Raw genomic sequence first — 10,920 nt, forward strand, 5'->3', positions numbered from 1 at the left:
CCTCAACTCCCTCGCGATCCGGCCACTGACCTCAGCTCCCCCTCCCCCAGTGCGATGTCTGACCTCACCTCGGCCCGGCAGAGTTCGTGCGGGTTCTGATGAACCACGGCTCGCCGTGCAAGTAGAGATGAGCTGTGGGCGAACCTCACGTGATGCTGCACGTGCCTGCGGACGCCGTCTGCTGCTGTCGACTCCGGGGGTCGTGGCTCCTGACGCGGCGGCGACCTGACCCCAGACCACGCCGACCGAGCGGCGCCCCGGCGCCGGCCAGCTCAGCCGGCCACGTGGGTCGGCACCGGAGGCCGTGTTTTCGCATCGGCCGCCGTCACGTGACCTCCGGCCGGCCGGCCCGCCCTGTCGTTGTTGTGCGTTCGATGTTGGCTTCGGCCCGGCTCGTTCCCATGTGGGGCCAGACTGAGGTGCTGTCGGGGTGTCCCAAGGCCGAGACGGGCAACGGCGAGCCGGCCGACAGGCGCTGCACCGCCGACGGAGTCGAGACGGTCCCGGCATGGGCGCGGACTGAGCGTGGGCGCGTGCTTGTGGACGAGGTGTGTTTGTTATCGCCGTCTGGGCGAGCGTGTCGCCTGATGTTGAGAGCGGCGGGGGTTGGATATTGTCTCACTCTGCACCAGCGGTGGTCGGCGTCGGGTGTAAGCCTGGTCGGCGTCGGATGTAAGCCCGGCTCATCTGGTGTTAAAAGGCGGCCAGCTGGTGCCGATGGCCCTCAGCTGGCTCTTGCTGAGCGCCACCGCGGACTTCATTTCTCGTAATGCTTCTGGGGACTCGGAAGCCGGTCCCAGAGGACCGCGGGCACGCAAAGGCAGCGGAAGCCGCACCGAAGCCTTGGCGAGGCTTATGTAATTAGTCGGCAGGGAACGTATTTGAAATTTCAGCGGGAATAAAGCGGGACTAATGTCTTCGTAATGACTTCTGTTGAACTTTGTCTCATGTCCCGTTGTTTGGATTTCATAATCAGTCCTGCTCGACATCCTCACCCATTGTGTTCCGGAATTAGACGGTCGTGCTGGCCTGATGTGGGAAGTGCGGCCAACTCCATCTTCGCAGGCTCCGCTGCACCCTCACCCGGCCGGTCCATTTTCGGCCTCAGTCCACCTAACTATCGCCGCACTTGTCCGCCTTAGCGAATCGTGCAAAGTTCGGCTGGTCACTGCTGGAAAGTTGGTGCCGATTGGTCGCCCCCTTCCCCCCCCCCCCCCCCCCCACCACCACCGGCGCGGCCCGGCGAGGGGCCGAACAGCTGTGCTGGCTATATCTAGTCCCGCGACCCGCCCCTTTCCGCCGCTACGAGGCCAGCTGCAGGTCGCCGCCTGGCGCGGGCCCCACATTACCAGCTGACGTCAAACGACGGCTGAGGTGGCTGCTGGCGCCGCGACACCCTGGCCGGGAAATCGAGCGGCGCTGAAGTGACCTATCAACAGGCAGTCCACCGTCGTGCCGCGCACGCGCGGTTTGCCCCGCTGCCGTACACGCCGACGCACCAGCCGCTCGTAAATTTCTATCGCAGCAGATCGCCTTTGTAAGTTTCGGCAGATGCTGATCTCAGCTGGCGTCAGTTGGCGTCAGCTGTTGTAGGCTTCCTCCGGGCCGGTCTGTGAGCCCCGGCTGTCAGGTCACGGCCGTCGGTCCGGGTCACCTCTGGGCCGGCCTGTGAGCCCCGGCTGTCAGGTCACGGCCGTCGGTCTAGGTCACCTCTGGGCCGGTCTGTGAGCCCGGTCACTGGGACGGTCTGTGAGGCCTCGGCAGGTCAGGACGTCGGTCCAGGTCACCTCTGGGCCGGTCTGTGAGCCCCGGCTGTCAGGTCACGGACGTCGGTCCAGGTCACCTCTGGGCCGGCCTGTGAGCCTCGGCTGTCAGGTCACGGCCGTCGGTCCAGGTCAGCTCTGGGCCGGCCTGTGAGCCTCGGCTGTCAGGTCACGGCCGTCGGTCTAGGTCAGCTCTGGGCCGGCCTGTAAGCCTCGGCTGTCAGGTCACGGCCGTCGGTCTAGGTCACCTCTGGGCCGGTCTGTGAGCCCCGGCTGTCAGGTCACGGCCGTCGGTCTAGGTCACCTCTGCGACCTCCACGCTGACCTGGACGGTGCAGTGGCCGCGAGCCTGTCGCGAGCCGTGGCGAATCGGTGTGCGCCGCGGCTCGGCCGCCGTCGAGGTGGGATCCTTGCGCGCCGGCGACGCCACCGACGCGCTAGGCAGCTGGGAGCACGCTGGAGCCAGGCACACCTACGGCCTTTGAGCGTGACGCCCGGCCTGGCCGGCTGCTGCTCCGGCTTTTCGGCGCGCCGGGGTCTGCGGGCGAGCCAGCTGTGCCGGTTGGATGGGCGGCACGGCCGGATGGAGACGTCAACATTCCACCACGTGCGTTGTCTGTGAAAACGTGCTCACGTTGAGCTGGGCTGACAATAGCGGAATGATGATCCACGTGCCTGCTGCGAATGCCAGATGAGGTGCATAACATTTTAACAGCATATTCTCCGAGGCGGTAATGGCGGACGCGTGGCACATGCGTGCCAGCGAGACGACGGCGGACAGTGACTGCCTGCTAGCTTAAATCTATATCATCCGTTGGCAGGTGACACCGTGGATTGGGAGTGTTGTATTGATTGTTAATCTGCGGCGGTCTTCTGTAGACAGTGAGCAACTCTGTCGAGGCAACTATATGCGTTATACTTGACTTTTGTCATTGACATATATGTACATGCATTCTCTGTCGTTCACTCACCCTCGGTTTTCCATCTTTACACGTCTGTGTCATGGTAGCATGATGCAATGTGTACTGCATACGTTCAGAATTTTTACATTTCGTTTGATATGTCTGATATTGCTACGCTAATTACTCGTACGTTGCTGAGTTTTTCCCGCGAGGCATGCGGCTAGATTATGACTGTGATTGGCTTCCATATGTGCGGTAATTCATTCCCCGCGATGATTAATGGACTCTGATGGCTGCATCGATTTCCTTCAATGCGATTCAGAATTGTTGGCATCCGTAACATCCTGTCTCATGCATCTTACCCGAAGCTGAACACATGCATTATAATTGCTTTGCTTACGTGATTTTACTTCGCGGTTTTAGCTTCAAAATTTATTAAACTATGTATCTTCTCCACATCAAAACAGCTCTTTTGCATTTCCCATCAACATACGTTTATGCGTGTTAAGTATATTTTGATTGCATAGTTTATCGAGCTTTTTACAGATAATTAAATGAGTTCCATTTCCAAGGTATCTTGCAGGCAAGCCGGTTTTATTACTCGAACAATTCAGAAGTACAACTGAACCTAAACTTAACATCCTTGTACAAAGCTTAAGTCCGCGACCCTAGGGCACGTGATCGACATTTCCAATGTCGCCGCCGTCGCAATCTCGGCTGTAGACTCCCGCAAGCAGCGTCACTTTTTGTTGGATTTATATTTCCAGCTTTATTGGCTTCCAAGTTATCCCCCGGCGTGATAGCCGTTGCAGCGCCCGTCCTCGCTCCGCCGACCCGGTCAGCGCGACCGCCTTCCCGGAAGCTCGGCGCCGAAGGCCAGCGGTGTGCCAGCGCTGCGAAAGAGTGGTCATCGCGCGGCTCGGCTGGAGGTCGCCTGGCCGGTGACTGCCTTCTCCGGGCCTCGTCTGATATTGGCGTTAGCCCGCGGTGCCCTCTTTTAAATGCCACCTCACACATCCGGCCGAACGTGCGCCAGTCCCAGTGTGCGCACGGGAGCTGGGAGCGGCCCGAGTCCCCGGATACCGCGTCTGGTGCCCCGTGGGCAGTGTCTCCTCTCTTGCCAAGGTTCGCCGGGACTGGCCGGGTCAGGTCCGTTGAGGATGGTGGTGCTGACGGCTGCCGGGCTCCCGGGAGGCCGAGACTTCAGCAACCTGTCTCCCACAGTCCGCCTGTGCTCTCCCTGCACTGCGCTTGCTCACAGAGGGCGCCTATGCACCCAGGCGCGAGCGCGGTCCTTCTCCCCGTCTCCGCTTCGGTCCCAGCCGCTCTGCCGCCGCCAGCCTGTGATAGATTCTACCATAGGGCGTCGGCCGAGCCAGTGTCGGCTGGCCGGGCGCCGCCGGAGCCCGCCAGGCTTTTGCCGGGGCTGCCGCCTCAGCGCACGGCTCGCCCGGCTCCGCCTCGCGCGATGTGCTGATGATGGCTCGAGGAAACGCTGCGCTGGCCGTCGGGTGTGGTTTGTGAACGTGCGTGAACTGGAATAAACTGGGACAAAGGCCTGCTGTCGTGCTCACGTGAGTGGTTGCGCGTCAGTCACGGGACTGCGGCTGGCCGGCCGCCGTATCGCTGCACCGGGAGGCCTTCACCGACAGGGGAAGTCCAGCTTCAGTGTCCGGCAGGATAAAGGCCACCTGAGGTCAATGTTCAACGAGGTACGGAGCGGCAATGCTATCGCCGCGACCAGCATGGAATAAGTCCACCACCATATAAATCAACACATTCTCATCAAATCGCGCGCGACATTTGTGATTGAATTCACGTTGGTGTCGATTAATGTACCAAGTAACAAATTGCAGCATTACAATAGAAAGAAGTTGGGCGGCTAGCGCTGAAAAGTATTATAGGCAGTTAACTAATCCAAGTCTCAAGTAACCATTCGAAGCTCTGGTGAAGCCTGTCGTGTTCCAGACAATCGTCATCACGCGCAGCATTCACAGAGCGTCCAAATGAGCAAAACGATGTTGGTTAAGTGGTTGATGCCCGTCGTTGGGCAGGTAGAAACCGTCCACTACACTCGGGGCGAGAACGGGCAGTGCGCGAGGCGAGCGCCGCCTCTCTGCGCCGCCGCTGGGTCGAGGCGAGCGCTGCCTCTGCGCCGCCGCCAGGGCGAGGCGAGCGCCTCTCTCCGCCGCCGTTGGGGCGAGGCGAGCGTCGCCTCTGCGCCGCCGTTGGGGCGAGGCGAGCGCCGCCTCCGCGCCGCCGCTGGGGCGAGGCGAGCACCGCCTCTGCGCCGCCGCTGGGGCGAGGCGAGCGCCGCCTCTGCGCCGCCTCTGCGCCGCCGCTGGGGTCGACTGAACATCTGCCGAGACTGATCCGCCTATCATCTCCCATGCGATCACCGCCACATACGCCTAGCGCCTTTTGCCGGGCGCCAGCAATGGTAACGAATTTTAATAATGAAAAGCGGTAATGGTACATGTTGCGACAGTGAGCCATGCCTCATCATATTCTACCTACCTCAGAGCCTCATTGATATGTGCAGGAACCTGCCGAGCTCCAGCCGTGCCAACCTGCCCTGCATGAAATGAGGGAGTGTCCAAAGCGAGTGGGGGCGGCCGACACAGCCAAGACCGGCGGACCAGACCCAAAGGACCGGCACACCAGACCCAAAAGCGGCCGCCCAGGCGCCGATCACCGGCCGCGGATCGGCCCTGGCCACACATACAGAGCCGTATCGGCCCCAGCCCGGGCCCGGTCACCGCAGCCGGGGCCCATTGAGTGGCGGCTGATGGGGCGGAGTCGCTTTAAGAGAGGTTATTTGGCGTGCCCCGTCTGGCCGCCGGCCAGAGACACCGGTCGCCGGAAGGCGCCGCCTCGGGCGCGGCCCTACGCCGGCGCGGGGGTGGCCGGAGCACGTCACCCCCGCCACCGGGGGGCACTGGCAGAGACCCGATCTCTGCTCAATCTCCCGTCATCTTGGCCCGTTCCCGGCCCAATCTCTCCCGGTCATCAGCCCAATCTCGGCCCGTTCTTGGCCCAATCTCTGCTGTCATCAGCTCAATCTCCACCCGATCCCCGCTTGATCTCGGTCAGCGGCTGATGGTGATGTCCGCTGGAAACCTGCGAACGGCTGTTTTTTTTTATATGAACTGAGCTCAGATGAAAAACATGAATAAAACTGGATGGGACGAGAGTACTCCTCTCCAATTTGCATACGTCCAGGTCAATACCATAGGCAGCGCGACTGTGCCTTGATTGGAACTCGGTGCAAAGTTTTTTGCTGAGTTTGTATCTCGCACGCTGATTATTGCTCCGTTGACGTAACCAAAAGAATGTGAAGGAATAACGTACGAAAGTTACAGCAGTCACCTGATGACTGAAAGTTGGGAAACAATTCTGAAACGCAATGGCACAGATTATATTTACTCTCGAACGTCAAATATTACGCATTTTTCACCCAAAAATAAAACCGGAGGCAGAACACCGCCGAATATTTGCACCAAAATGGCAACCATGTTCATGCCATTGCGGGGACGCAGTTTCGCAGTGAATTGGGGGCTGAATCGTAAAGCCATGAAACCTACCCTCCAAAATTCGCCGAAACAAGCGGGGTTCTCCCGGGTTCGACTCTTTCCATTCAAAGTGTGGGGGGAGGGAGGGGCTGGAATCTAAGTGGGGGAGGGGGGGGGGGGTTGAAGCCCCTCAGCTAGATAGGAAACCACACCCCTGCGATGTTGAATTGGTGTCAGTGCTCGAGGCCCGGCTGCTCAAAGCCAGACCGTCCGCCCGTCCGGCGGTCAGACCTATTACGCCCACCCGCCTTCCCAGCGCTGTGTATAAACTATATTGTACTGTGTATGCGAAGGGATATCTTACGCTGATATCAAAGGTGTCTCAAATTGCTGTCCACCGTACCTAGACGCGAACATGAGAACAGATGGTTTTGCTCGGGCTGCATCAGATGTATTTCACCTTCCGGTGAGGTGAACGTGGCGAAGTTAAAAAAACACACCGATGGCAGGATTACACGATAAAAGCACGCAGCCCGCGACCAGTCCGCCCAAATTCACAGCCAAACGCAACAAGTCCGCAGTGGCGAAATCGGTCAGCGATCGGTTTTGATCGTGTTAGTGTTAGTAACCCCCCAGCATCTGCCCCCCGTGCCACAGGTGAGCACCATATGCCCTGGAGTCGACAGCCGCAGTCAACGACTTGAGCCCCGATCTACACCAACTAATCAGCATCCGACCCTGGTCTGTACCGACCAATCCCGTCACAGGCAAGCTCAACATTAACCAATGGCGACTCGGGCCTGATACACACGGAACATCGAGACTCGGTCGGACCCACATCAAACAATTGGGGCCCGGCCTTGACCCAAACCAAACCAGCCGTGGCCATGGTTCTCCCGCAACTCCTATGCCGCCAGCTTTGTACACGACTTTGTACCTGAGAAGCAGGCAGCACTGGCAAGGCCAGTTCCCTGGCCCAGTCGAGCCCAGTCAAGACTGCATTGCTGTCACGGGCGTTCCTGTGTTCAGAGCGACGGGCCGTTCGGCAGTGGTCCCGACATCTTGTTTGCCCCGGCAGACCGTCGTTCTGTTGTGTCCTGGGCCGGGCAGACTGCCGTTCTGCTTCCTGCCCGGCCCAGGATCAGGACAGCGGTCCGTCGAAGCAGGACGCCGGCCGGTCACAGGACGGCAGTCCATCGGTCTCAGGACGGCGGTCCGTCGGAGCAGGACGCCGTCCGACCCAGGACGGCAGCCCATCGGTCTCAGGACGGCGGTCCGTCGGAGCCGGACGCCGTCCGACCCAGGACGGCAGCCCATCGGTCTCAGGACGGCGGTCCGTCGGAGCAGGACGCCGTCCGGCCCAGCACGGCAGTCCATCGGTCTCAGGACGGCGGTCCGTCGGAGCAGGACGCCGTCCGGTCTCAGGACGGCGGTCCGTCGGAGCAGGACGCCGTCCGACCCAGGACGGCAGTCCATCGGTCTCAGGACGGCGGTCCGTTGGAGCAGGACGCCGTCCGGTCTCAGGACGGGGGTCAGTCGGAGCGGGACGCCGTCCGGTCTCAGGACGGCGGTCCGTTCGTTGCAGCAGGACGCCGTCCGGTCTCAGGACGGCGGTCCGTCGGAGCAGGACGCCGTCCGGTCTCAGGACGGCGGTCCGTCGGAGCGGGACGCCGTCCGGTCTCAGGACGGCGGTCCGTTGGAGCAGGACGCCGTCTGGTCTCAGGACGGCGGTCCGTCGGAGCAGGACGCCGTCCGGTCTCAGGACGGCGGTCCGTCGGAGCAGGACGCCGTCCGGTCTCAGGGTGATGTGCCGTCCCGGTAGCCGCGCACCAGCCGCTCGACGCCGGCAGCCAGCTGCTGGGCGCGGCCGCGCTCCGTCTCCAGCATGCCGCGCAGATGCTGGTTCTCCTCGCGCAGGATCCGGATGATGGCCTTGAGCGCGGCCGGTTGCTTGTTGGCCAGTTCGGTCATGTCGCCAGCGGCGACAACGGGGGGTCCGGGAGTGGTGACGCCGGTCTGCGCATCGCAGCCGGCCAGCGGGTTGGCGGCCGACTCGAGTACGCCGGCTCGCACCGGCGTGCCGTCCGGACACTGGAAGTCGTCAAAGCGCTTCGGCCGTTTGATGCCGCGCACAGAGCGGGAGTCGTTCGGCGACGCTAGCGCCCCGCTGTCGGACGGGGCGGCGGTCAGCACACGGCTCGGGCGACGGTCCGGCGAGACACCACTGCGCCGCGCCCTGCACCGCTTCCCGCCACAATATCATGTGCAGTCATGAACGCCGTCTGAGCGGCACCGGCCTGCACAATCGCGCTGAACATGAGGCACGGACAGAGCGAAATTATCCATTTATTTCCCCAGTTCCGAGTTAATCGGAGGCGTTAATGGGTGTGCCATATTGGAGACGCGCGGTACCGTATACCATCGACACAAGCTGTGCATCGTTGCCCTAGTTCGGGTGAAAAACGCATGATCCGAGAATTGACGTCAAAACGAGGCGTCCCACGATGTGTGAGCACACTGGGCCGGCGGCTCCCTGCGCACGGCGCCACCGCCGCCGCCCACCTCTCCATGTTGAGGTGTGGCGCGGCGTCGGGCCTCAGGTGGCGCACCAGGCCGTTCTTGGCGAACCGGGCGTAGTCGTCCGCCGCGAAGTGCAGACTGCAGACCCTGAGCGCGTCGGTGGGTGCGTCCGCCGGCAGGCAGCACCGCTGCCGCCAGAGGGCAGCGCGCTCCGGCGAGCCGGGGAACCGGTGCAGCCGGCGCCGGCGGTCCGTCTTCAGCAAGCGCACGCACGACTGCACCACGCACGCCTGCTGCCACAGGGTCAGAGGTCAGTCGGCCGACGCAGTCGGCTACCACAAAGCGCCACCGTGTCCTACTGGGCGGGTTACAAGGTAGTGGATTCAAGGGGATACAAAAATGTTTCCGTGCATGTTCATATTCAAAATGTTCATGTTTGAAATAAGATATTGCACCCTTCAATGAACCACCTGCATACTGTTGCCAGGCAACCATCCTGCAATGGCTTCAATGGTTGGTTAGTCAGAGAGCATGCCCTATCAGTTGCCCCGCGCACGCCACACGCCAGCACCAGCCATGCCTTGACAAAGCACGAACAGAGAACGCACTCACACACGAGTCAGGCATTCAACACGCGACACTTGCGTGCGTCAAGGGTCCGTCCGACAGTGTGCGGAGCTCTGCCCACACCGCCGGCGTGCCCGGCACCCTGGGCTCGTGACCCGGCACCCCTCCCCAGTCAGCCCCCGCGCCCGGCGCGTGTCCGAATCGCGGCCCCCCCGGCGCCCCCGCCGGCGCCCCCGTCGGCCCGCCCATCGGACAGCAGGGGGATCGATAGGGGACGGCCGGGCGCCGCCGCTCTGGTGAGCGAAGCCCGGCTGCTGGCCGAGCTCGGTCGGACATGGCCGCTCGCCGCCGCCGCCGCCTGTCACCGGCCGGCTGCCGAGCCGGGAGCCCAGCAGGGTCACACCGCCGACAAGAGGCCCGGCCGGCCTGTGGCACTACCGCCTGCTACGGGCCGGCCGCCGAGCCGGGAGCCACGCAGGGTCACACCGCCCGACAAGAGGCCCGGCCGGCCTGTACCACCGCTGCCTAAGACAGGCCAGACGCACGGCACCGACGGCGGGCGGCGCCACTGCCCGGCCTCTGGCAGGGGAAAACAGCAACCGTATGCGGTATGCGTAGTTGATTAAACGAAATCACACTCATTTTACCGAATCTGAGCTTACCACCAGGCCAAGTTGGGGGGGGGGGGGGGGAGGGGAAGGGCAAATAACATATATGAAATGAGTGTCACATAAACCATGCAGAACTGAGTGTAGCCTTATCACTCGTACACAAATACTGCAGGACTGATTAGTGGCGGAAGCTTCATGGTGGCGGGCAATTTTAAACGCTGCGATTTAGGAAAGTACCTTTCATTGCCAAATGGGCCTGATGTATGGGCCAATTTTTTGTTGCTGCTTTTTTAATACCCATAGAGCCGTCATGTGCCACTCAAGCGGCGGTGGCAGAGCAGGCAGCGGCGGCGGGCGGGGCGCCACAGGCAGCGGACGCGGACGGGGGCGCCACAGGCAGCGGCGACGGACGGGGGCACCATCGGCAGCTGCGGTGGACGGGGGCACCATCGGCAGCTGCGGTGGACGGGGGGCACCATCGGCAGCGGCGGTGGACGGGGGCGCCACAGGCAGCGGCGGCGGACGGGGGCGCAACCGGCAGCCGCGGCGGACGGGCGCCGCTGCACGTACCGGCTCGGCGCCGCCCTCGCCGGCGCTGTCGCCGACCGGACCGGAAGGGACGGCGGCGGTCGTGTCGACGGGCAGGCCGGAGCTGGCCGCATGCAGGGCGCGCAGCTTGTCCTGCAGCTCCATCTGCCGGCCCCAGCAGCACATCACCACGCGCCAGCTCCGGGCGCCGACACCAAGCAACAGGCGACCACCTAGCAGCGGCGACGGCTGCGCTCTGTTCATTAACTGACCAACCAAATCATTCGGCGCTGCGACCGTGAGGGGGCGCCACGAACCACTTACAACGCTCTGGCATAGCAGCGATGGTCCACAGTCGACTAACTGATGTATTAGCCCATACTACGTTGTCATTGGATGACAGCCACTTGAGCAATAGAACTGCACTCATTTAGGTCGCAACAAAAAGGAAACGATACATTCTGGTCTGGCACACAAAATCGACCTGCGTCAGGGACACCTTGCGGGATGGTTCTAT

At 62.1% G+C, this 10,920-nt stretch overlaps 1 protein-coding gene across 1 annotated transcript; it reads right to left on the minus strand.

Annotated features, from left to right (window-relative positions):
* Positions 1-7,143: 7,143 nt before the first annotated feature.
* On the minus strand, positions 7,144-10,463 carry LOC119110273 (uncharacterized). Its single transcript, XM_037234037.1, has 3 exons — positions 10,446-10,463; positions 8,740-8,987; positions 7,144-8,344 (listed from the first exon to the last, which is right to left on the minus strand). The coding sequence occupies exons 2-3, from the start codon at positions 8,745-8,747 to the stop codon at positions 7,975-7,977; spliced, it is 378 nt and encodes a 125-aa protein (XP_037089932.1). The 5' UTR covers positions 8,748-8,987; positions 10,446-10,463; the 3' UTR covers positions 7,144-7,974.
* Between the last annotated feature and the right edge of the window lie 457 nt (positions 10,464-10,920).

This window comes from Pollicipes pollicipes, unplaced genomic scaffold (assembly GCF_011947565.3).
Source record: "Pollicipes pollicipes isolate AB1234 unplaced genomic scaffold, Ppol_2.1 Scaffold_7231;HRSCAF=8579_pilon_pilon_pilon, whole genome shotgun sequence".
Taxonomy (NCBI): Eukaryota; Metazoa; Arthropoda; class Thecostraca; order Pollicipedomorpha; family Pollicipedidae; genus Pollicipes; species Pollicipes pollicipes.